The sequence below is a fragment of the Danio rerio genome, chromosome 20 (genome assembly GCF_049306965.1).
Source record: "Danio rerio strain Tuebingen ecotype United States chromosome 20, GRCz12tu, whole genome shotgun sequence".
In the NCBI taxonomy this organism is placed as follows: domain Eukaryota; kingdom Metazoa; phylum Chordata; class Actinopteri; order Cypriniformes; family Danionidae; genus Danio; species Danio rerio.
Window position 1 is genome coordinate 23,845,162 of NC_133195.1, and position 27,745 is coordinate 23,872,906.

The following is a 27,745-nucleotide window of genomic DNA, read 5'->3' on the forward strand; positions in this document are numbered from 1 at the left end:
TCGAGAATTCTACAAAGGTAATTATACATTTGATTGTTAATTTGGTGTGATTGTTGTCTAAGATCAAGCGATCCATCTTTTTCTTTTTACTGTCGATTATAACACTTTAAAACACAGGAGTGGAAATTCATAGGTGTTAAAGGAAATTAATACAATTCATGAAATTGTCTCATCATAAAATTATTGTATCAACTGTGTAAATACATAAAAGATCAAGGCAGTTTGAGTGTTCGTTTGGAGCCAGAGCCTAGTTCCAAAAATATGGCTCTGAGCTAGGAAAGTTGCACCAAAACATTGCTGGGCTAGAAGTAAGATCTGCTTGTGTCATGGGCTGAGGGGGAGGTTACTGTGACCAATGTGATGAAGAGAAACACAATTGAGCACCAAATGGTAGCAGAACACGACTCATTCATTTATTCATTTTCTTTTGGGCCTAGTCCCTTTATTAATCAGGGGTCGCCACAGCGGAATGAACCGCCAACTTATCCAGCATTTTTTTTTACGCATCGGATGCCCTTCCAGCATCCGGAGGGATCCACATGAACATGGAGAGAACATGCAAACTCCACACAGAAATGCCAACTGACTCAGCCAGGGCTCAAACCAGCCACCTTCTATCATGCTACTCACTGCACTACCGAGATGCCCCCTAATATCTATCTATACAAACTAATGTTATACAATGTATTGGTACTAGAATGGTATCGCAAGCCCTGGCTCTTAAAATGATAGGATTCCTTCAGTGTTCAACAATAGGGGGCAGTGCGGGGGCAGCCATTAGCATTAATAGCAACATTGTTTTTGGTACCTCCATATTTGTGTTGCAGGAACTCTGGGAGTAATCAGTGCCGATGTTAGACTTTAGCAAAGATAAGCAAAGTTGTTCTTTACTGAGTTTCTTTTATTTTTTATTTTTTTGGTGATTTTTGCCTTTTGATTTGATTGGACAGTGGTTTGACAGAATGAGAAGTTGTATAGAGAGAGAGATAGGAGAGAAGGGATTAGGGTTGCAATAAATAACCGTTTTTAAGATTAACCATGCTTTAATTCATCATGGTTAATTAATTATAAGGGCCTCTCAAAACAGCGTTTCTCCACAGAACAAAACTGATGCAACTAAACTGTTATGCCAACTGTTTGCTAATTTAAAGTGCTGTGCTTGTACACAAAGACTAATTCGCACGCACACTAGATTAACTATGACAGAGGGCTGTTCACATCTTGCATCTTTTGCACTCGCGAGTTTGTTATTTTCAATACGCTCGAAAGAAAGAAAGAAAGAAAGAAAGAAAGAGAAAAAGAATGGCACGAGCCACCTGACAAAAACTGGACCGATGTGCTTCATACTTTGTATGGATTATACATATTACTCTTCCAAGCAGAGAAAAAAAAAGATACAAAATAAAAAATAGCAAACATTTTTGGGATATAGTTGATCAAAAGTACCTTTTAGACAATGGTTGAGCAGCCTTTGACTACATTTATTCTCTTTAAAAGGGAAATACTGAGCTGATATGTATTTTAGATTTACATTAGCAAATACTTTCTTTTTATTTATTCTTATTTTTATTTATTGATTCATTGTTCTGTCATTTATTTTCAGTGTAAAAATATTACTCAAATTTCAATGCCAAGTTTCAAAACTTTTTCCACTTATTTTTGAATCATAAGAGAAATAGACTATTGTTTGTTTTTCTTATTATTTTTACATTTTTTTTGTATTATTTGGTGACTGAGCAGTAATAAATAACACTTTAAAATATAAGGATTTTTCATGTGATTTCCTAAATTAGCTGTGTTTTGAAATGAATGAATGCGCTATAGTATCAACTGTGAAATCGTGATTATTCCTCAGACTACAATCCTACAACTAAATTTTTGAATCGTTGCATTGCTAGATTAGTAAATGTCCATGAGCTGGGATTTGAACTCAGGACACCTTAAGTGTGTTAACACACTGGCCACAAAGCTATAGGCAATGACAACAAAGCCATTCTTAAAAAGCTCAACAGATGAACTAGTTCCGAAATGGCCCTAGCACTAGCTCTGAACTGGCACATGCTAGCTGAAAAAGGGTAATAATGCAAGACTCTGGTTTCATATGATTTAATGCAAGTCCCTTTTAAAAATGACCATTGGCTAGACCGTCAAGCTTATCTTTGATTGAAAGTAAGTTTTTCCACACATTTATCTCCAGAAATATTTAGCTATAACTACTGCAGCACTTGTATTAAAAAAAGCTGACATCCTTGCATATTTTTTTAACGTGCCAGGCAGTGATTAATAAAATGCAGTAGACTCTGTGTCTGTGGTTTTCAGTGTACATACTCGCCTGTTGAGCAACAAACATTAATCTGTTGCACCCTTAATTTAAAACCCTTATTCTTTGCTCTTACATCTTAGAGCTTATGCTCAATTTGAAGCACTTTCACTTATTGGGCTTGTCTTTGCGGTGCATGAACTTGCATAGCCTCTCCCTTTCTGTGTTCCCTTGAAGTTGTTTCACTAGCGCTGTTAAAATGAAAAGTGGTGTTCGAAGTGAAAACTATTAGTTTGCGTTCATGGAATGTAAATGTTCAGGCTGCTTGGTAAACTGCGGGTCGTCTCTGTTTCAGATGCTGTAGCTGGCAGCATCCCTTATGAACCTAAACAAATAATCGCTCAGATGATAGTAGCATGAAGACTTTTTATTTGACATTATGAAACTCAACACGTTACATCCCCCTCCATAGTCCACACATCAGCATACCCACTTTCACCTCCGCAAGTATGCACTCAAGTATACACTTGCCGTAAAAAGGCTTTTTTTTATCCCCACTTGTCTAGCCCTGCAGGGAAAAATTGGAGAATTTAGCACCTACGCAAAAATGTTTGGATCACTGTGACGTGATTAGGAACCAGCCACACGCCTTTTTTTCTGGTTGAGGCATTTTAGAACAGAAGAGAAATACCGACACGCAATGAACAATGAACGTTTGAAGGTATGAGACGTGGAGCACAGATACTCTTGACAGTTCTGGAGGTAAACAATAATATATTAACACTAATACTGAAATGGTTAAGGTTTTTTAGAAAACGACAACCAAACCAAAACAACATATTTTATATGTTTTACAATGTGCTCAGACTGCTGGTTTGTCCATTCACACACATTTTTATCACATGATCTCTTATAACAAATCACATGACTTTTTTAATAGGCATACTGGAATTTGTTCGGTAAAAGTGTTTCCATCGTAGTTTATGCGCATCTTTTCTTATCAAATAAAAAGTTTAGCATTTTCAAAATTTATTGGCGTTTTCAACAGTTTTTTTTATGCGCATCTGATAAATGTTTAATTTTTAAGTTTTTAAATTTAATGTTTAAGTTTAATTTCTATTGTATGTGTCTTATGTGGATGACTATTTATTCATTCATTCATTCATTTTCTTTTCGGCTTAGTCCCTTTATTAATTCGAGGTTGCCACAGCGGAATGAACCGCTAACTTATCCTGCATGTTTTTATGCAGCCCTTCCAGCCGCAACCTATCTCCGGGAAACATCCACACACACTCTCATTCACACTCAAACACTATGGGCAATTTAGCCTACCCAATTCACCTGTACCGCATGTCTTTGGACTGTGGGGGGAAACCGGAGCACCCGGAGGAAACCTACGCGAATGCAGGGAGAACATGCAAACTCCAAACAGAAACGCCAACTGACCCAGCCGAGGCTCAAGCCAGCGACTTTCTTGCTGTGAGGCGACAGCACTACCTACTGCGCCACTGCATCGCCGATGACTATTTAGTAATTTAATTACTAACTGAATAAGGCCCAATCCCAACTATTTTTGTACCCCCTTCCCCATAGCCATTGAAACAGAGTGTGAGGGGGAAGGGGTTCAAAATTTACCCCCAAGAAATGGGAAACCACTACAGCACCTGCACACGTTATCATATGTCATTGTGATCTCTTGCTTCATATGAAATCAGGTGATCGCAACTGCTGTAATTATTCCAGTTGTGTTATTTATTGCTATTTATCTTCAGGAAATCACTTAAGGCATACATCATGTTATCATAACGATATATAATGAGGCAATACGATGTAACTGTACTGTGTATTTACACAGTGGCCATATTCATCTATGTAAAAACACAAAAACACAATTAGCATTATAGCAGACACCGTAAAAAAGTCATTCCTAGTCACTAGACATTACTGACAGGGTATTCCAGTGTCATTGAGTGACAGAATGTTGTGGAACTACTTGGCCCATACAGGAGTTATTATTATGAATTTTAGATTTAGTAAATTTCACGATTTGTTTAGGGTGTCACGATCCTCCAAATCCTCGATTGATTACATTTTCGATTCTAAAGGCACGATTCGATTCGATTTTCGATTATGAATAATTAATTAATTAATGACCAATTAATTATTTGTAGCCTACCGTTTAAACTACCTGATCTGCATGGTCTTTGTTTTACCCATAAACAAATCATACAGTAAATGAATAAAGGCAAGATACACACATAATTACCACCGGTCAATCACTTTTTTCTGCGGGACTCGTCAATAGGCAGTGATCTGTGTCGTTATAATGGCGTCGGTAAAAAAAAGACGCACAACCAACAGGAACCAGCCAACAGTATCTGAGGTGTTCGCTAAAATGACAAAGTACAAGTGAGTGAAAGATTGAAGCAGTCCTCTGACTGCCTGGACCTGCTCTCTCGAGCGCATGGCTGTGTAAACGCCACTGTGGATGTCAAATCGTTGTCGTTCTAAAATGCCATTTAAAAACAAAGACAGTGTAAACAGGTGTTGTCTATCGGACGAACCCTAATACGTACATAGCAGAGCTTGCAAAACTGTGTTTTTTTTGGTCGACAACATGAACGTTGTCAACATAACTCACTGGAAATCCAAAATGCTTACACACCGGTGACTTAATTGAAAGAGGAGAGGATTTAAGTTCTGTCGACGGGTCTCCTGCTTCTGCAGTTTAACAAGCACTTCAGCAAGCCTGTTTTTTTCCCGCTTGGCAAGCCAAGCTGACGTGACATGGGGGCGTGGCAGCATCGACGATTCTATTTTTTGTTTCGATAATCGAAATTGAGCATAAATTTCGATCGAATTCGATTAAAAATCGAAATCGTGACACCCCTACGATTTGTATTTTTTGTATTTTTTTTTTAAACATGATGGTAAAACATGAACGCGGTTATGAATGTATTAAAACATACTTGTTTGTTGTAAAAATTCATAATAATGACAAAAAAACACAAATTTGTGGATCTCCTTACTTTCGGGTGCAGCTATGCTGTCATTGTAGCTGGTGTAGAAATTTTCTTACCCCTTGGTTTCGAGAGTGGTCCTGAAAAATCTCCGTTTGAAGGTGTATCTAGCCCTTGCCCTTAGCCCTACGCCTTCAAGCTAAAGAGAATTGGGGCACAGCAGTACCCCTTTACGTGAACGTGCAAAACGAGGGCTAGGAGTAAGGGGAAGATCTAAGGGGTAGAATTGGAATTGGGATTAGTTACTTTTCAGACAATGCACAATTATAATGATGTAATTAGAAATTAAAACAATTTTGAAGTAACCTACACAGCACAGTATACAATACATGATCAGTAAAAGAAATCAAAAATTTTTAATAAAATTATATTTGTCACAATTCTAAAATCCCCCCTGGAAAAAAAAATAATTATGAAATGCTTGTGCAAACATAGGGTGCTTTCACACCTGTGAATCGATTCAGTTGTTCCGAAACAGAGATTACAATTGTTACATTGTTGCTCTTTGCTCTTGGAGCGGTTTGTTTTCACACTGCAAAGTTTCTAATCGAACCAAAAGAGCTAAAACGAGTCACGTGCGAGTAAACTCTCCTCACATTGGTCAGAGTGTCAGGGTTTATTTTGCAGCGTCCCGCTAAGCTGTCAGGAGAGGTGGTGGTTTGGTGGTGATTGACAGGGTGCGCGCGCGAAGTGTCTGAGGAGAGACGCGGTGGGGAGGGGTGAGAAGGGTGCACGACGATGCCTATTTGAGGACCGGGAGGGAGACGCAAGATTACCGGGAGATCATCACTCGTTTGCGGGCATCCGGAGACTCGCAAAACTTCTCGCCCTACTCATAATTCTCTCCTCATATAGCCGTATGCCTATTACACATCCATAAAACACTGTGATATAACCGTGCTGGGATCGAATCGCTTTCTCACTGCAATCGAACCGCTCCAGGGTTCGTTTCAATCGAGCTGAGACCACCTCATTCAAGCGATCTCGGAGCGATTCCTTTGGCGCGGAACAGAGCGCGATTGCCCTGTTCACATATGCCAAACGAACCGCGCTAACTGGGCAAACGAGATGCGTTCCGAAACAAAAGTGTAGGTGTGAAAGCACCCATATACAACTTATAATTTATGAAACAAAATATAGCTTGTTAAACAATAATGGTTAACCTTTTGAATGTTAAAAAGGATTTTAATTGCCAATTGATTAATTGTGTAAAAGTCATAAAACCAAAAACAAATTAAATGCTCTTGGTGCATCATTAAATGTAGTTTTTAGTAATGAATTTTAACATGCATGTTGGTTGTAGCCTGCTACTTAATATTTCATCTTTTTTTGTTGGCAAAGAATTAATTTGGGATTGATTCTTTCAAGTGAAATGAAACTGCACTGAATAAAATGCAGTGTTTCACACGCATCATTCAAATTGTCCCAACACAAATCAATTAAGTTTACAGATTTAAGTGGATGGAACATAAAAAATGTAGTTGTCCTAACAAAATTTCGATAATTGAGTTGTTTCAGCTCATTTTACATAAGTAGTTTGAACAAACAAGCAACACTTTTTTTTTTTGAGGTTGTTTAACAGTCATTAGTGAATCATTCTAGTCTGTAAACATAATCAAGGATGACTAAAAATTCCTTAATCAAGAGAATGTGATGTTTTCTAAACATGTAGCAAAGCGACTTGAGCACAAAGACCTTTCAAGCATTTAACTAGCTGCTCTTGGATTAATGGAGCAATTCTGACACCATACAGAGCTTCGAGACTGAAGTTTGTTCCGCTTTCTCGAGCTCCCTCCAAAACAGCCACGTTTTGGAGCCAAAAGATACAGGTCATTAGCACGAAAAGCAGCATTGCCCTAAGCAAACATGACCCCGTCGGATCCACTGACCAAGCTTGGTATGCAGGTTCACTTTCCACACTCTCGTTTTACACTGGTGCCTCAGGTAACAGATGACTGTTTCCATTAATGGAGCTTTGCTTCTTATTAACAGATCAGACCTGCAACCATGATTAGGTTGGTCACACTTAAGCTGTTCAACTGGAAAAGGTGCTGCATTTTTTAAATAGCACGGTGTCTATTCATTCAGAAGTGTAATGAAGCCTTGGATTATTTCTGGCTTTGTGCTTGAAACCGAACATCCAGTTTATTTGCTAACCAGGCATGCAGCATTTAGAATTTATAAGAGTAAGAAGCATACAATCAACCATACACACACACACTCACACAAACTATTTTGACAGTGGGTTAAAAGGGGGAGCTCGCACACAGATTAAGTCATTAAGTATAAATGTGCAAAATTATGGATATCTTTTTTGTTTTTTAGACCATGAAAGGAGTTTTTTTTTATAATGTCAAGATTGTACTCGTCCATAGAATGGCAGTTAATTGTGACCAGGATTAAGCTATTTAAAGAAAATAGGTAAATAGTAAAATAGATAAGAATGTTTTACAGAATTGTCCCAAGTTGGGATATGATTTCCAAGTTTTATGTATGTGGGTGCATACAGTGTGGTTCAGTGAAAACTAGGGGTGCAACGGTTTTCATGGTTTTAGGGTCATGGTTTTTGTATGGTATAGTATGTGCTATGTTAAAAAAAAGGCTTTTCTAAAATATTCAGGATAAAAGAACAGGGGTAAAAAATGACAATATACAGTTGAAGTCAGAATTATTAGCCCCCTTGAATTATTAACCCTCCTGGTTATTTTTTTCCCAATTTCTGTTTAACGGATGTTAAACGGACATTTCTAAACATAATAGTTTTAAAAACTAATTTCTAAAAACTGATTTATTTTGACAGTAAATAATATTTGACTAGATATTTTTCAAGACTCTTTTATAAAGCCTAAAGCAACATTTAAAGGCTTAACTAGGTTAATTAGGTTAACTAGGCAGGTTAGGGTAATTAGGCAAGTTATTGTATAACGATAATTTGTCCTGTAGACTATCAAAAAATAGCTTAAAGTGGCTAATAATTTTCATTTTTATATTATCAGACATACTGTGAAAATTTCCCTGCTTTGTTAAACATCATTTGGGGAATATTTAAAAAAGAAAAAACTTCAAAGGGGTGATAATAATTCTGACTTTAACTGTACAAATTTATTGGGTAACAAACACCTGACAAAGAAGCAGGCTTCACACATATTACTGTAGATTTGCATGTTCTCACATTAAATAAATAAAAGTAGATAATTTTGAAAATTGTATTTTCAAATAAAATGCTTAAGAAAAATAAAAAGAGAAAAAGCTTAAAATTAGTTTTTTCTGTTTAACATCTTGACACAACAGTCTCAACCAATTATGCAGATAATAATTAAGTCAACACATTTTAATAATTGAGCACTTTTAGAGTATTGATTACTTCTGTTTACAATATGCTTGCATTGCCAAGGCAACAAACACATTTTTATGAACAATTATCACTTATCAGCACCATCGAAGTGGATGAAACTTAAGCAATGACAGAGCGTTTGGCTCTACTCTTTTAATTCAGTGGGAACAGTAAGTCGTGAAGAAAGCTGTTCTTGGCAGACAGTGGGTAAACATTGAATAAATAGCGGGAACGATCAGGTGCAGAAGAACACAGAGCAAGAGCGTAAGACCAACAATAATAATGCATATTCTGAACCACGCATCACAGGGAGCACGGAACCGTGGAAGTACAACAAGACAATGTGATTTTTTTACAGAGGACCCTTGCCAATAGTCCAATAGTACCAAACAGAAGAAAGAAAGAATGTGTACACTAAATATTTGCAAAAGTATGCACACACTTTTGTTGTTATTGTGAGTGTACACAATTAAAGTAGACACCCAACAGATTCAATGGATGATCAAACCTGAAAGTGTAATTTAGGTTTTTTTTGGGGTTATCAGGAGAAGACGTCTCAACACTTGTGTATGCGGTCGTCGACTCCTTAGGGTTATTTGTGTTTATATATTATTATGCATTAAAATACTCACAACAAATGCAGATATAGAAATGCACTGCAAATAGCGCAGGCCACAACGAAAATGTGTCCCCAAAAATGTTATAGATTGTTTATTCGATTTTCTAGAGATGCACGCCCACTGCAGAATCATCCCAGTTGATCTAACATTATGAATTCTTTCCAAGCAGAGATATTAAGTCAAATTGTATTAACATCACAATATATATGGCAAAATAAAATTAATGATAGATTGTAATGTTATATACAGTTGAAGTCAGAGTTATTAGCCCCCCTTTAGTTTTTTTTCTTTTTTAAATATTTCCCAAATGATGTTTAACAGAGCAAGGACATTTTCACAGTATGTCTGATAATATTTTTTCTTCTAGAGAAAGTCTTATTTGTTTTATTTTGGCTAGAATAAAAGCAGTTATTATTTTTAAACACCATTTTAAGGTTAAAATTATTAGCCCCTTTAAGCTACATTTTTTTTCGATTGTCTAAAGAACAAACCGTTATTAAACAATAACTTGCCTAATTACCATAACCTGCCTAATTAACCTAGTTAAGCCTTTAAATGTCTCTTTAAGCTGTATAGAAGTGTCTTGAAAAATATCTAGTCAAATATTATTTACTGTCATCATGGAAAAGATAAAATAAATCAGTTATTAGAAATGAGTTATTAAAACTATTATGTTTAGGAATGTGTTGAAAAATCTCTCTGTTAAACAAAAAATGGGGAAAAAATAAATAGGGGCAATTCAAGGGGGCTAATAATTCTGACTTCAACTGTATGTTATGTAATGTTAGATTCTTCCAATGTTGTGCAGCCCAAATATATATGAAACTACATTAGTATCGCGGTTTACAGTCCATGTATTTTTTTTGTCTTAGAGGGTCATCTAGCATTTGGGGGCTGAGATATTTTTAAATAAATAAAGAAAAAATACCAAAACTTTATTAGCCATCCATCCATCCATCCATCCATTTTCCGTAGTATATGTGTATGTGTTTCCCAGTGATGGGTTGCAGCTGGAAGGGCATCCACTGCGTAAAACATATGCTGGATAAGTTGGCGGTTCATTCCGCTATGGCGACCCCTGATTATTAAAGGGACTAAGCCGAAAAGAAAATGAATGAATGAATGATATTTCACATGAAGTATGTTAATCATAAAAAAAAATATATATATATTTTGCATAATGTTTTATGCAAAATGTATTTATTAGTATAATAAAAGCACATTCTGTATAAGAAACGACAAGATTTTGCTTATGCTGAGCTATGCCTAATTTTAAAGTTCTGACAGATCTCCTAATTCACTCTTTTGTATTGGATGAATAGATACTGTGGGTGTAAGCATCAAGAGCGCCCATGAAAAGAAAATTACTCAATTCCAAAACCTCCTATTATAAATGTTATAAGCTTGTTCTTAACTATAATACATGGTCCTGATCTTGTGTGTGGTGAGATAACTATTGGGTGCAAATTCTTAAAGATTGAGGCTATATTGTGATCTCTGTAACACTTTCTTTTGAGAAAATGTGACATTTTGTGTTGAGAACTTTTATATCAAGCATTCTACATGGTGCATAATCTTTTTTTAATCATAATCTTACTATTCAGCTAGTTAAAAACGACTTTCCAAAAATGTGAGTTCCAAATAGTAGTTTTCATCCCAATCCATGTTATAAAAAAAAGATGATGCATTTTACAAGTGTAAGAAGGAAAAGCACAAGGTGATGCTCTTTCGAGTAGAGTTCAAGCACAAACACAGACGCACACACATTGGGCCGATCCCCAATCATCTTGAGTAACTCCAGCAATCTTTTCAAGAAACATGTCTGTTCTTGTGAGATTGATGCTTCACAGAAATCCCTGTCTTCAGGCATTGTAGAGATCAAAAGTGTTAAAGGTTTATATAAAAGGGTGAGCGAGGCACTTAGTACTGTACATGCACTGTACTCAAAACCTAAGCTATGTCTGTTACTGCTAAGGTTTCTAAAGCTACACACCCTGTCCCATTGTGTTTTGACTACTCGTATGCACAGATCTACTAGCTCTCTCGAGCTTGAATCCTAAAGTTGCTGTTTAATTGTTTTATTAATTAAGATTAAATGTGAACAGTTTATTTTGTTGCATTTTTATATTACCATGTAATATTAAATTAGTTCAATAATTATAATAGTAGTTATAATAATAATAATAATATTAATAATAATAATTATTATTATTATTTGACGACAAGGTGGCCCAGTGGTTAGCACGGTCGCCTTAGCAAGAAGGTCGCTGGTTCGAGTCCGGGCTGGGTCAGTTGGCATTTCTTTGTGGAGTTTGCATGTTCTCCCTGTGTCAAACATTTGTATCAAACATGTATCAAACATTTGTATATTTACACCATAAATATCTGATATTGACATTGTTTGTAATGTCTGGTAAATTGGTAAATGACCTCTAACTGCTATACAGTTTGCATCATCTATTTAATCAATCAAGTCTGGTATCATATATACAGTTAAAATCAGAATTATTAGCCCGACTTTGAATATTTTTTCTTTTTTAAATACTTGCCAAATGATGTTTAACAAACTCAGGAAATTTTCACAGTATGCCTGATAATGTTTTTGTCTTCTGGAGAAAGTCCTATTTGTTTTATTTCAGCTAGAATAAAAGCAGTTTTTAATAATAAAAAAAAACATTTTAAGGTCAAATTATTAGTACCTTTAAGCCCTTTTTTTATAATAATCTACAAAACAAACCATCGTTATACAATAACTTGCCTTATTACCCTTACCTGCCTAGTTAACCTAATTAACCTAGTTAAGCCTTTAAATGTCACTGTAAGCTGTATAGAAGTGCCTTGAAAAATATTTAGTAAAATATGATTTACTGTCATCATGTCAAAGATAAAATAAATCAATTATTAGAGATGAGTTATTAAAACTATTATGTTTAGAAATGTGTTGAAAAAATCTCTTTGTTAAACAGAAATTAGGGGGGGGGGGGGGGGATAAAAAGGGGCGCTAATAATTCTGACTTCAACTGTATATGTAGATTGCCCAGCAAAATGGCCACCTTTTGACCCAGCAGCAACATGCTCCTGGAAGAGCAGTTGGAAGACGTGTAATCTCTGATGAGGCCACAAAGAGTGACAGGATGTCCACCAAGAATACTTTTTTTCATGGAGGTTATTTTGTAGTATTTTTGTGTATTTGTGGTAACATGCAAATAATGGTACAATACAGTAACTGGACAAACAAGATTACATGTATTAATAAAATAAATGTACTGTATATATGTTTATTTATGTCTGTGTACTATTGACTCTTCTCAACAAATATCAGATTTTTTAAACCTTAATTTGATCTTCTTGGTGAAAAAACAACTAATAAATTTTGAGGGGTGAGGCTCACACAATGACAAATACACTTTATGTTTTGGTGGCCAAGTTACTGACATGATAACTAGATTTTGAAGCATGAATTAAATGTTTTTGGGTGATTAGCTTCATTTTGCCGACATTGATTGAATTGATACGTTTACCTTGCTTTACTGTTTAGTGTTTTAAGGTTATGCATTAAAAATGATCATTTTAGAAATTATTCAAATATAGTTTGTGTGTGTGTGTGTGTGTGTGTGTGTGTGTGTGTGTGTGTGTGTGTGTGTGTGTGTGTGTGTGTGTGTGTGTGTGTGTGTGTGTGTGTGTGTGTGTGTGTGTGTGTTTGTGTGTTTGTGTGTGTTTGTGTGTGTGTTTGTGTGTGGGTGGGTAGGTGGGTTGGGTGTGGGTGTGGGTATGGGTGTGCATGGGTGTGCATGGGTGTGCATGGGTGTGCATGGGTGTGCATGGGTGTGCATGGGTGTTCATGGGTGTTCCGGTGGTGCATTGCAACTGGAAAACATATGTAAATGTAAAACATGGATAAGTTGGTGGTTCATTTTGCTGTGGCGACCTCTGATTAATAAAGAGACTAAGCCGAAGGAAAATTAGTTATTATTATTTTAAATCTAAATCTCGATTAATTGAACATTTGAACTCAATTACAAAATAATAAACAATTATTTTATTTATTTATTTTATTTTTTTGCCCTCAGAGTTCACTGAGGTTTTGTACAGTAAACATGCTTACACATCACATTGAGAGATTTCTGAAGGAAGGGTTCATTACTTCACTGTAAAACCCAAGAGTCAACTTTATCAGATGAAATAAGTGTAGTTAACTCAAAATTCACTTAAAGTTCATTTTACTTATTTGAAAGGAGGTTTGAACTGTGTTGAAGGTAGAGTTAATTAAATACCTCTTTACTTAACTTAAATGGACTTAAATGGAGTAGGTTCACAGTACTCATATACTGTAGAATAGTTTTTTATCTCAAATGGTTTGTTGCAATCAGTTTCTTCGAACGGTTTGAGTCCCCTTAACTTTTTTGGTTTTACAGTACTCTGTTAGTTTGAGTTCTCTTCATTTATCGGGTTTTACTGTGCTTAAATTGCTTCTTTTACTCAAATGGATTTAGTTCACAGTATTCATTAGCATTAGCTTTTATCTCTAATGGTTTGTAGCAATCGGTTTCCTTAAATTGTTTAAGTTACCTTAACTTTTTGGGTTTTACAGTGTTGATTTTAAAATAATTAATGATATAAGTATTATTTTATTTACGATAATATGATTATATATTGAAAAGCAAAGTTGAACAACTGAAATGAAAACCCATATTATAACACAACAGTCAAAAAAAGAACCGGGAAAAGTAATTGAAAAGATTGACCTGGAAAAATGTGATCGATTATTAGTTCTAAATGTCGATTAATCACCCAGCCCTAATTATTTTTATTTTATTTTTTATTGAACAGCAAAACCTTTAAAATCATTTTACCAAAATGGTTTTTGCTTGTTGGATCTGTGAAAATTAGCTTTTTATGTAAATTTTGGATGAATGAGATGTCTGGTTGCCTGGCAACTACATTAGTAGTTACATTTGCAATGTTTAAAACATCAGCCCTTGTCTAAGCTGGGAAAATACAATTTCTCTAGACAATTCATCTCCTGAAGGAGAACAAATATGCCTCAAGGACCCTGAAATGATGGTATAAAAACAACTTTAGTATTATATGAAACAAAACTAAAACATTCTATTGAGCCACTCATACAGTTGAACTGAGATTTTTTTGCATGTCACTTTTGGACGCAGATTTTACACATTGACTTTTTGCCATTTCAAAAATTACATGTCTTTTTCATTTTGCTCTTTTTTCAGAATGGAACAAAGAAGTCCTGGGACTTTATGCAAACCCATGATAGGTGAGGACATTTATTTAGGTCTTTATTTAATTTGTTTGTCTATATGACTGTGTTCTGGCTGCTTTTGGTACGTCCTACTTTAATGAGAAATTTGCATGTGGATTTCCTGTTTAAAATGTCAGTCATTTAACATACTGTAATATTTGAAGGCAAGAAAAAACCTTGGAGGATTAGAGGCTTTTGGTAATTAGAATGTCTCTTGATGGCGCAACAATAGGACGTTCTCCGCTACCCCGAAAGTCATTGTGTAGGCATCTTGATCTCTCTTCAATTCCGTTTGTTATAGGCTCACATCTTTATTGAACTTTGTCATGAAAAAATCTCTCCTTTTTTTTCTTATGCAAAACTCTATTTAGCACATTCAGGTAGGCGTTTGAAGACCTCCACCTGTCTTCATTGCAGTCACTGATCCCTGACTAGGCTTCAAGTGTCCCAAAGAGGCAGAAGCAGTTAAACTTCTGTTATGTTTCCCACACAACCTCTTCCCACCGACCCAGAGCATTCCTTGGGTCATTACACACCTAAGAGCGCCTCTTTGTACCTCTCCAATTGTCAACTGCTGCCCTGAAATCACGGTTGACCTTTCATACAGGGTTCATTAAAGCTATCGGTGAGGATTGAGTCCCTCTGTGGGCTGTGTGTCAATATCATCAGAGATTTTTATTTTCTCATGAAGCAGTCTGGAGATTCAATCATACTCTGTAAGAAGACCTGGTGGAACAAAGTGGCTACAAAGTCTCTGGTCGATGATATAAAAGTTACAGCATGTTCTGATATTAGGTTTCTTAAGAAGACCTTTGTTCTTCATTGAGGAACGTCTGGACCATGCCTGTGAGAAAATAGTCTATGAACCAAAGCAGAACACGGTGTTACAAGCCGACAGAAACGAAACATTCACAACAAGAGAAGTCTGTAAATTTAAGAGGTGGGAAAATGCTGCCAATCAGAGCATAGAAGCTTTGGAATTGGATTTTGGACCAATTATGTTTCATCTTAATATGATAATTATCAGGACTATTCAGATAATCACTTCCATTCAGAAGCGAATTTATCCTGTTTGGAACACACCACAAAAATTCACGTTTTCGACCCAATTTTTTGTCAATCTAACCAGTCAACACTAAATAGATGGTTTTTAAAATGTTTTGGTTATGTCGAAATTGCATTTACTCAATCGTTTTCATGGTTTAAATTCTCATGATGTTTAATGAATTAAAGTTGCACCAAAACCCCACTTCCTCTCTGCCTGCTGACCTAATTCATAAACCTTATGGGATGTGTTGTTGAAGCACACTAGATGCGCATTTAAACTTTTCAGTGTTTAAAGATACATTTGTTTTGAAGATGAAAACACATAATCACAATCACAAAGTCGGGATTATAACACAAAACTAGATTCTCTAAAGAAACTAAATTGCCTTTTTTTTGCATTGTCTTTTTTTACATGCTTTTGTAGTGCATATGTTATGTACACACATACACTTGACAGACTATCACTTTCAAAAAAAAAAAAAAAAACTGGTTGGAAATGAACAAGAGAGAGTTGGGTATCAATAAAAATGTGTTTTTCCCATCTATTTGTGATGTGATTATCCTGAATCCGTCTTAATAACAGGTGTAAATAGTGCCATTATGTCAAACCAGTTTTGGACAAGGTGCAAGAACAAACCTAAGCAGAGCTGAAGAAAGGCTCTTGTTCAGGGTTTCAGTGAGGTTTGTTGTCAAGGGTTTTTTGAGGGTTCATTGTATTTTCATTAATTGTGAGTAACTAACTACAACATTGTAAACAGTTAATCATTGTTTAGATATTCTAATGCAGAGGTGTCAAAGCTTTTTCGTATAAAGGGCCAAAGACCAAAAATCATTACGAGGTGTGGGCTGAAGGTAAATATAACTAGATTACATTAAAGTTGTCATGGGTAATTTTACTAATTTATTTCCTAATATTTCTAAATAAATAAAAAACACTACTAATTGTAATAACTAATGCAGTATAACTTTTAAAATGATAACTTGTTCCAATAAATCATTACAGTGGAATTCAATGCTGAATCTGCTTTGATTTGCTCACCAAAGTCTCTGCATTTTTCTCTATGCATCGGATACATATAAATGACATCAGATTAATTTATAACATTTATTTGAAACATTTAATTTCAATTAGCAGTGACGCGGTGGCCCTGTGGGTAGCACTCTCGCCTCACAGCAAGAAGGTTGCTGGTTCGAGCCTCGGCTGGGTCAGCTGGCATTTCTGTGTGGAGTTTGCATGTTCTCCCACGTTCACGTTGGTTTCCTCCAGGTGCTCCGGTTTCCCCGCTACCAGTCCAAAGACATGTGATACAGGTTAATTGGGTAAGCTAAATTGTCCATAGTGTATGTGTGTGATTGAGTGTGCATGGGTGTTTCCCAATGATGGGTCGCTGCTGGAAGGGCATCCGCTGCGTAAAACATATGCTGGAGTCATGAGACCATGGGATTCAAAAGAAATTCCTGACGCACCTAACACTGTTACCCTGATGAAGACCATTGTTTACCAAAAAGCATAGGCACAGTTTTAAGGAATAGCTATGTTAGTAGAGGCTTTAAATATTTTCCCACATTTTCGAGTGTCTTGGACTGATGTTTGCTGTTTATAGTGAACAGTTAATCAGATCTTGGAGTCTAAACAAAATGCTCATTAATTTATTCATTTTGCTTCGACTTAGTCCCTTTATTCTTCAGGAATTATAGATTGCAGATAGATTGTGAAATCTAGCGGTTTTTATTTTAGCGTTTTTTTTTTTAAAGCATGATGGTAAAACATCAATGCGGTTATGAATATATTAAAACGTGTTTGTTTGTTGTAAAAATTCGTAATAATGACAAAAAATACTATTTTGTGGATCTCCTTACTTCCGGGTGCAGCTGTGGCTGGTGTATTCTGGTAAATTTTTCAAATGTGGTCCTGAAAAATCTTTGTTTGAAGGGGTGTATACCCTTGCCCTTAGCCCTACCCCTTCAAGCTAAAGAGAATTGGGACACCACTACCCCTTCACGGGCACGTGCAAAACAAGGGGTAGGATAAGGGGAAGAGCTAAGGGGTAGAATTGGGATTGGGCCTAAGTGCTGGTCTTTTGAAATTTAAATGTAGATGTAGCATTGTTTGCAAAGATATTGCACAGCACAGCTGTTTTCAGCATTAATACTAATGCAGGAGAATCAAAAAATAATTAAATATGCATTTAGAACCTAATCAGGTGTCACACACAGGGCTGGTTTAATTACTACTGACTTCGGTTGCCACAGCGGGCTGAACCGCCAACTTATCCAGCACATGTTTTACGCAGCGCATGCCCTTCCAGCTGCAACCCATCCCTTGGAAACATCTATACACACTCACTCACTCACACATATACTACGGTCAATTTTAGCATGCCCAGTTCATCTATACCACGTGTCTTTGGACTTGTGGAGAAAACCCACACGAACACGGAGAGTCCACACACAAATGCCAACTGACCCTGCCGAGACTTGAACCAGCGACCTTCTTGCTGTGAGGTGAACGTGCTACCCACTGCGCCGCCCTACTGAAAATTACAAGCATAAATCACATTAAAATACAGAGTGCCTAGAGATCATTTCTCTATAGTGATCAATTCTCACTGTCAACTAATGTCTAAGATATTAGCTGTTTTATTAGTAATCCATAAAGTATCTACATACTCTTCATTTCATTATTCTACATCCATAATTCTACTCAATACCTAAAACCAACTACTACCGTAATAACCATTAATAAGCATCAAATTAAAAGTTTATCAAGCTAAAGTCACTGGTTTGTTAACAGCAAGATTTGTACCTTACAATAAAGTTTGACCAAAAAAAAAATTCAAAAACTATATATAAAACAAATCTTAAAGTCTCCAAACTTAGTGGACTTGTTAAAATATTTGACCTCACCATTTGACTGAGCCATTGTTTTGCTGTACTGTTTGGTGGATTGATGAATGAGGTGATCTACAGCTGAAAGGTAAAGCCATTAAATGGAGCGTCTGTTCAGGTCATTAGTGCCACTGTAGTGAGCTCTGCTGGTCTTTGGTGTAGGTAAGGAGTTGGAAGCCATAATCCTGTGACAGTGATGAACGTGTGTATTTGTTTGTGATATTTATTTTCATCTACAGTTTTTAATTTGGAAGTGATGTGTGAGTGATTGTTTTAAACCAGCACTAGGCCTCTGCTTCTCCCATTGCATTGCATCCCAAAATGAGATCTAAGCAGTCCTAATGGACGGCAGGTTAAACGATGTGTGACACGTCCTGCGTGACTTAGATAGTACTTTTCAGGCTGGAGATGTGAAGCAGAGATGAGCATGTTATTCAGACTTGCCTGGACATGCTGGAGCACTGACCCATCAGACGCAGTTTTCAAAGGATGACCCAGACTGCACTCTTCATTCGGCATAGTCTGTTCTCCACAACTCATTAAGGGTGAAGAAAAAAGGTGGAGCTTATTTGATGGACATCAAATGTAAGGTCTGAATGATGCTTCCTCCTAATGGAAACGGATGGATTAAGGAGGCCCTCTAATATTGGAGCTCTTAATCTGGCCATCAAAGTTTTGGTAAAAGTTTGAGAATCATCATGTTCATTTTGGAATGCCTACTGCTAAAATATTCATATTCTGCTTCTACCAATAGGTTGCTTTCAGTCACGTGGTTCTGGTAACTGAAATTCAGAATGAGGGCAGGAAGTGATAAACTGAATGGCAGACATAGAGGGAAGTCTGTATGTTTGAGATTTATTCCATATTTTAAAGGAGATATAAATAGAAAACAATCACATACAGTATGTTGGACATGATCTTTATATCATGAAGACGGGCGAGTTTTCCACTAAACTAAAATATATGTGCCTGTCATTGGGGCGGTAGACACTATAAGCTATTACGTTACATAAAAAAAATACTATAGTGTTTGGAAGCATACTATAGATAATTACTTCAATAAAACGGTTTTAGTAATTATATTGTTGCTGTGGTACAACTGTAGTAATAAACAAATTATTCAATAGGCTTCAGTTTTTTTACGCTATAAGTATACACCATCACAATGCACCACAGTTTATACTATATAGTATTTATTACATTTTTCAGTTTACTATACTACAGTATTATGTAGCATTCATTAACAAAGAGTTGTTCCTGTTATACACTTTACTATGTGGTTCAAAAACAGGTTTAATATAACTAGACGTCACGAAATAACAAGCATACAAACGCGTGGACGCATAGTCTACATTATTATTTATTTATATTTGTAAGGGGGAATGGACTTAAACTTACCATCAACAGACATTCACCGCTGCTGCACATCACGATGTTCACTTCACAGTTGTTTATTCTGACAAAACGCCAGTAAAGACATGGATTATTGCAAAACAAGACTGAGATTACATGGCAGGGTGCATAAGTGTGGTGGTGATTGTATCTGATTTTTATACAACACATTAACATGTTTATACACATAGCTAGGCCTGTATATAATCTTTATTGGTTCTGTCAAACAAATTATCATGCTCAAAAAAAGATTGTACACATGGATGTATTGAACAAATTTTGATTACATGCCACCTTTTCTTGTGTTTTTCAGCCAGTTTCTTGAACTTTCTCCCCTTTATGAGCAGAAACATTTGGAAGTTATTAAAAAAAGCTGTTCAGCATTTCGTATTTTGGCCGATTAAAACAATTATAAACATAAAACAGAAGTATTTTGGTGTTCTGAAAGCGATTCCTATGTAGAAGAATCACTTCCTGCCCTCCATCTGAATTTCATGCGACATCAATGACATCATGTGAAAACAACCTATAATCGTATGCAATTACTTTCACGTGACGTCCAGCAATTGATAAATAGTTAATAGTGAGATATAGAGTATAAATAAAACTATAATTTTAAATGTGCAGGACATTGTAATACACAGCATGAACAATATAGAGCAATTTTAGTTCAATTATTCAGATACCACCAAAATAAATTCATCAAACATTTATTTGATTAAATTTGATTAATTCTGTTGTTTGGTGTTCACATGTGATCAATCAAATGTACCAGCTTTGTTAATTGTCTTTTAGATATTTAAGTTTTACATATTTTTTGTCACTAGATTTGCATTCCTAATGACAAAGCATATGTTGTTAAAGACCGCATGCAATGATTTGTCCCAGGAACGTTTCCTGCCCACAACAAGGAGTTGTAAAAACATATAGTGACTATGGGATCCAGGATAACACTCTTTATTTAATGCATTATGATTACATGTTGTGGGTTAGATTCAGATGTGTGGATGTGTGTGTTGGTTAGCATTCAGGCTGTGTGGTAATCTCTGGCATGCATTCACCATGGGAAAGACAGGGCTGGGCTTCCTGCTTCTACAGACATATCCGTTTTCCCAACTCAAAGAGCCGTCTCTCTCCATTGCCATTGAAACAACCTGCTAATATAATGTATTATTGAATGTAATAATCTGAAGCTAGAGGCAAACAGTGCTTTGAGAAAAGCCCTTGAGCAGTGGATTGGGGAATAAACTTCTGGTTTTCGAATCAAATGTTTAGCTACTTATAACTGAAACTTAAGGTGTAAGAACAGAACAAAAATGTTTGTGTAGTGCTTGTTCACAATGAAAAAGAACAAGGAAGCACAATGGATTTGACAGAGTGGTTTTGAGTGAATGGCCTCTAAATGTAAAGATGTAATAGTTTTGAATCCAATCATTTCATTTTCAAATGAACTGACTTTTTATGTGATGGCAAATTGGCAATAGTTTAAGTTGACCAATAGTAAGTGTGTTTATTTGAAAGTGGCTTCTGTTTTAGCAGTGCTTTGCTGTTTTTCATTTTGGATTTCATTTGGATTTTTGTTAACATAGCCACTACAACCATAGCAAATTAAATGCAGTCAAATTACACATTGTATATATACAGTTGAAGTCAGAATTATTAGCCCCTGTTTATTTTTTCCCCAATTTCTGTTTAACGGAGAGCAGATTTTTTCAACACATTTCTAATCATAATAGTTTTAATAACTCATTTCTAATAACGGATTTATTTTATCTTTTGCCATGTTGACAATAAATAATATTGACTAGATATTCTTCAAGACACTTCTACAGCTTAAAGTGATATTTAAAGGTTTAACTAGGTTAATTAGGTTAACGAGGCAGGTTAGGGTAATTAGGCAAGTTATTGTATAATGATGGTTTATTCTGTAGACTATCGAAAGAAAATATAGCTTAAAGGGGCTAATAATTTTGACCTTAATGTTTTTTTTTTTTTTTTAAAGCAAATAGCTTTTATTCTAGCCATGATAAAACAATAAAATACTTTCTACAGAAGAAAAAATATTATCAAACAAGCTGTGAAAATTTCCTTGCTCTGTTAAACATCAAGAAAATATTTTAAAACTAAATAAAAATCAAAGGGGGGTTAACAATTATGACTTCATCTGAAAGACAGGACAACATTATTAGACATACTGTGAAATTGGAATTATTTTTCAAATGATTTCTAAATTTTAAGAGATTTTTTTATTCAACACATTTTTAAACCCAATAGTTATAACAATTCATTTCTAATAACCTAATTTATTTGGTCTTTGCCATGATGACAGTACATAATTGAAATGTGAGGGACGGTGACAACAGAGTTAAGGATCCAAATGCAGGATTTATTATGAGAATGATAAGGCAGGCAACAGTCAACATGCAGGCAAATCCAGAAGACTGGTCAAATAACAGGCGAACGGTCAGTACAGGCAGCAAGCAAGGTAAACAAACAGAACAAAGCAAGGGTCAAACACGGCAAGGCAAAGGTTAAACAAGATTAAACAAGGCTCTGCAAAGATGTGTGTGTGCTAAATTTAAAATCCATGTAATCAGTCCATAACGATCCTCCGGCTGTGTGTGTGCGCGTGTAATCAAAGTGAATCAGAAACTGGTGTGTATGAAGTGCATGACGGAATTTGTAGTTCATATAATGGCGGATTTGTAGTTCTTTAGCGAACTGCTTGTTTACCAGAGATCTGCAAGGATTATATCGCTGCTGTGACATTAGTAAGATACCAATATTCGGCTTAAGTTGCAATTAAAGGCTTAGCTAAGTTAACTGGACAAGTTAGGTTAATTAGTCAAAAGTAGGGTTATTTCATATCTAATTAAAGACAGAACATTTTTAAGGGGGATGATATTGACCTTAAAATTTGTTTAAATTACAGCCAAGATAATAAATAAATAAATAAATATAAAAAATAAAAATTCTTAAAAGGAAATTGTCTTCTTTTTTAAGAACAAATTCTGTGAAGATGTTTTTGCTCCATTAAATATTAGTTGGTAAATATTTAAAAAATAAAAATCACAAGAGGGCTAATAATTTCACCTTAACTGTAAATAATTTGTGCTTTTTGAACATGATTAAAATATGGTTCTCACAATTTCTAATTGGATCCCTTTTAGTTTTGATTATGCATAAGATGCATAGAAGTCTGTGTCTTGAACATTAACAGCCTTCTGTAAACAACGCACAGAATGTACTGCATTACGTATTTGGTGCTGAAATCTCTTAATAGGTCTTGATACCAGTAGCCTGGATGACTGGAGGCAGATGTTATGTCAGTATATGTTTTGTAATGGTTGAAGATTGGAGGAAGTATATTTTCTGTATGAATGTAAAAGTGCTGCACTGGGACACTCTGTCCTCTGACCTCCTGCCACGCTGAGCTATTAGCTTGCTTTCAGTCCAGTGAGGCCTGGCTATCCTAGTATGCTTCAGTGAGTAAATCCTATTATACAGAGATTCTTAAGACACAGGGATTTATTCTCTTCTTCTTACGGCATTATGTTCAGTCTCAAACCGAGCTAAAGTGAAAAGCCAAGACCACATCCAAGGTGTTAATCCTGGGTGATTTGTTGGGGCTTGATAGAGCAAGGGTGTCCATGTGCCTCACTGTCTCGCACACACACATACACGCGCTCCTTTTCACTTACTCTCTACATCTACCCAGGGTGTTGGATCAGATTTGTTTGTTGTTGCTATTGCAGGAAAGAAAGATTCTTGAGTATTCATCTGCTTCTCTAAATGCCTACTCAAGCTTTAAATTCATTGCTTTTCATTTTCTTTCCTCTCTCCAGTGTCTCTGTGCTGATTTTCAACACCACATCACACTGTTTCATCTTGGTCAAGCAGTTTCGCCCAGGTAATGCCCTACAAAGTCCTTCTTAATGTGTTTTTTGTTGTTTTCACTTGATTATAGTTGTGGTCCTGTTTTTCTAATTGAAGAGGTTTACTTCAAAATTATTCGAGTTGTTCAATCTAGAAACTCTACCTAGTTGAGGCAAACTCTAAATAGCAGTTAGTATTAAAATTAATATTTCAAATTTGTTTATATGTTGCATCCTAAAATTGGTTGGGCTGACAACAGACTGGGTCATTGGACCAATTACTGCAGTTGAGCATTGTGCAAAGGATGGGTTTGGAAAAATGAATCTCTGAACAAATTATATAAGATTCATTGGGATAATTAGGTAAAAAAAAAACATATTATAAGAAAATGAATGTGTTACGATCCTTCATCAGCTTGTTGACAGGGACTCCCAAAACCAAAATATAAACCTTTTAGAATCCATAATAGGGCACCTTAACATGTTGGTTGTTACTACAAATGATCCTATACAATTACTTTCATGTGATGTCCAGCAATTGATAAATGGACAATAGTGAAAGTTATGGGTATGAACTTACTCTGGTCTAATGTTTTGGTTTGGTTTAAGATCAGAGTTAGGTGTAACTCGTTCCACAGTAACGCGTTATAATATATAATTACATTTTTGAGGAACGCAGTAATGTAACGAATTGCATTTTACATTTGTGTAATTTGAATACAGTTACTACAGTCAATGTAATTGAGTTACTTGCATTACAAATGTAATGTTTGGAAGAAAAAAATATGCTTCTTTAAAATCACGTTTTCCACTGCAACGTCAGTTGCATGTGCTTTGTAATTGCTGGAGAATGCAGGCTGAAATAGCTGCTGTAAAGAGCGGCTGCTTCTTCAAGTGGAAATACAGACATTACTTTGATTTCAATGAGCGTAAAAAGTCCAGTCTCTAAAGAACTTTCGCCTGCTTTTAACTCGACCAGCTACTTGTTCAAGCATTTGAATAGAAAGCATTCTAAGATAATATTCGTCACCAAGGAGGCCCAATTCATAATAAATTTGATTTTTGTGCAGGATCGGGAGTGAAGGTATCTTCTGAATATGAAGAGAAGCCTAGCTATTTGTTGGGGCCGTTTACATATCCCATCTGTCGCGCTTGCATTTCCCAGGCGCATTAGTTAAAACTGCGTGTCATGTGACAAGGACTGTCCGATCAGTTTCATACTTTAGGAATATACACATTTTGGTAGACTAATTACCACAGAGAAACACGGAACACCCAAACACTGCAGTGCTTTTTATATACTATAGATGTCAGTGGTTACAGGTTTCTTCATGTCCTACTTTTGTGTTCAAAAATAAAAAACAAAAAATTTTAAATGTCAAGCTGCTGTGATCAACCCATTGTAATGTTTTTCAGTGAATATTCAATAACCGAAAGTATATTTTGTATTTTTATAGATATATTTTATGTTTTAAAAGTAACTTCAAAGTAAAGTAATTAGTAATCTGATTACTTTTTTGCATTATGTAGTTATTAATGTAATCGGATTACAATTTTCTAGCAGTATTCTGTAATGTGTAATCGAGTACTTTTTAAAAGCAACTTACCCAACACTGGTTAAGATTATTTTGTCATCATTTCATATAATTTTCAATATGCTCTAATGATTTGCATCCACAATTTTTTATTTTACTTGACAAGAATAATATTTGATCTTTTAATTGAAACAGTCTGATCTGTTACCAAACCTTCAATATTCCCTGCTCACAGAATACACACTTCTTAAATGAATTAAACAAAACACAAGTACCGGCACAACAAATACACAAAAGTAAATAATAATATTGCATTTTTTAACACTAAAGAGGGAGTTCATAAACACCTAAGATTGACGATTGTGTTCACAAGCACACACTCAACAGAAATGGCTTTGATTGTCTCTGTGATCAGCGCTGTTCTCAGAGCAGTGACACAGACCAGCTGATTCAACTGCATTATAATATACAGCATGAAGAATTCATGAAGTCATCTTGAGATTGGCGAAAGATTACAGTTACAGTTTTTAAAAAAATATTTAGTGAACTGCCAAAATTAATTATTTTAACCGCCCCAATAAAATTCAATTTGGTTAATTGAGTAATTGTACTTTCTTTGATATGCAACATTTCCTCTGCAGGTGAATGTTTAAGGCTGATTTATACTTTTGCGTCAAGCGCACGCTTATGTTACGGCGCAGCCTACGCGTGGACGCATAGCCCTCGCCGTGGCCGTCAACGACGTTGATTCACACCTCTCAAAAAATACAACTACAATGATGCGAAGCGCAAGCAAGCTCTGTGATTAGTCGGCTTGGTAGCGTTGACGAGTGTGGGCGGAGGTGAGAGACGCGCAAGCCCGATGCAGTGAGTGTTTACAAGTGTGGACTCCCGCGAAGGAGCTCTGGATGGAGACTGTTGTTTTGTGTGTACCTCATGGATAAATTTGTTGCACATCCGCCGAGTTTGAGCCACTTGTACATTGAGGAAGCATTCAGTTAAAAACAAAACACCAGCAAAGATCTCAACACAGAGTAACAGAAACACCTACTGCCAGCTAGCGTTTCTGAAGTGTTATTACAGAGCGACAGAACCGGCACGCAGAAGTATAAATGCATGCACCGTGGGTATAAACCAGTATAAACCAGGCTTAAATCATAAAACTAATCATTTCAATCCATTTAAATGTTACTTCGTAAAATTAGAGTTGCAATAATGCATCTCATTTCAAATTCATTTCAATGTAAATAAAGTTTTTTTTTGTAAGGTTTGTCCCTAAATGTATTGTTTTTTTTGGTTTCTCCTTTAAATAAGATGTCCTTGTAACATAAGCTCTCCGCCATCCTAGTGCCTCTGTGGACCAGATTCATGCTAAACTTCCCTAAAGCCCATATGTAATATTTTACTCTTTGATTTCGTTGCACCATTTGACAACTAAACAACATCTTGACACAGTATGTTTTACAAGGATACGCAAAAAACTCTTTCTTCACATTCTTCTTCATTTGAACGTATATTGTTACAAAGTGTTAAATAACACCCAGATCCCTCCGTTATCTCTGTTTGAAAGAGATGGAGAAATGTCTTTTGTTCTGCTGCAGATTTTTACAGTGAACCTTCTAAAAACATCTGATACACAACAGATATCAGATAACATTTCATAACTGCTGTTCACGTTTAGATAGATGATGGATTTGAACAAACAAATTTTGCGGTTTCTCTACTCTTTTTTTGGAAAAATAACCTAGTGGCCTTCTAAATGGAAACGTTATGTTTAGATTACATGTCGAAAGACACAAAAGAATAAGCCATATATTGACCTATTGCTCTGCAGAAAGACTTAAAAAGACTTTCCACAGCTTCTAAAACAATAACGTTTTCATAATGGAACATTTTTCATGTCGATGGTCGTCGTGCAAACAGAGCATTTTTCAGCGCTCTCTGTAAAGCTTTGGCCCCGCGCTGCACTGTTACACTATTGTTCTATACATGCTCGCCAGGGACGGCGCCCTGCCTCTCAGAATGGAAGGAAAGCCTTGCATTGAAAGAGAGACGTCTTTCTACAGTTTTTTTTTCTTTTTCTGTAGTCTTCAAACAATGCTTCAAATGAAAAGGCAGGCCTTGTGCAGGGAAACATAAGAACAAGTCTTCTCAAGGATGGCCGTTCTTGAATTGAGCTCTTAGTCAGTCCCACAAGTACAGTACATTCATCCAAAGGGCGTAGTAGTTCAAGATCTGGGGATTGATATCTGTAAGGTTGTGGGTTCAGATCCATGTGTGGTGAAAAGGGAGTTGGCCGCTGGGTTATTATCATTAGCTAAATCTAAAACCATTAAAAAAACTTTCAGAAAAATAAAAGGAAACATTGGTATGTTTTATTTCAGGTAGATGCTAAGGCATCTTATTTACATGATTCTTTTTGCAATACCTGTCTATACAATGTTTTAGAGATTATTCTGTGAATTACTGCCCAGCAAGAATTTTTTGTTTAATAAAAGATGTCTAATAGA

The 27,745-nt window shown here is 35.8% G+C and overlaps 1 protein-coding gene across 1 annotated transcript in view; it reads left to right on the forward strand.

Moving 5' to 3' along the window:
- Positions 1–27,745, forward strand: part of nudt14 (nudix (nucleoside diphosphate linked moiety X)-type motif 14) — a 72,590-nt gene that overhangs the window by 31,322 nt on the left and 13,523 nt on the right. Inside the window, exons 2-3 of the mRNA NM_001044888.1 lie at positions 14,469–14,512; positions 23,671–23,735. Of these exons, the coding sequence (NP_001038353.1) occupies positions 14,469–14,512; positions 23,671–23,735 (109 nt within the window). The remainder of the gene's footprint in view (positions 1–14,468; positions 14,513–23,670; positions 23,736–27,745) is intronic.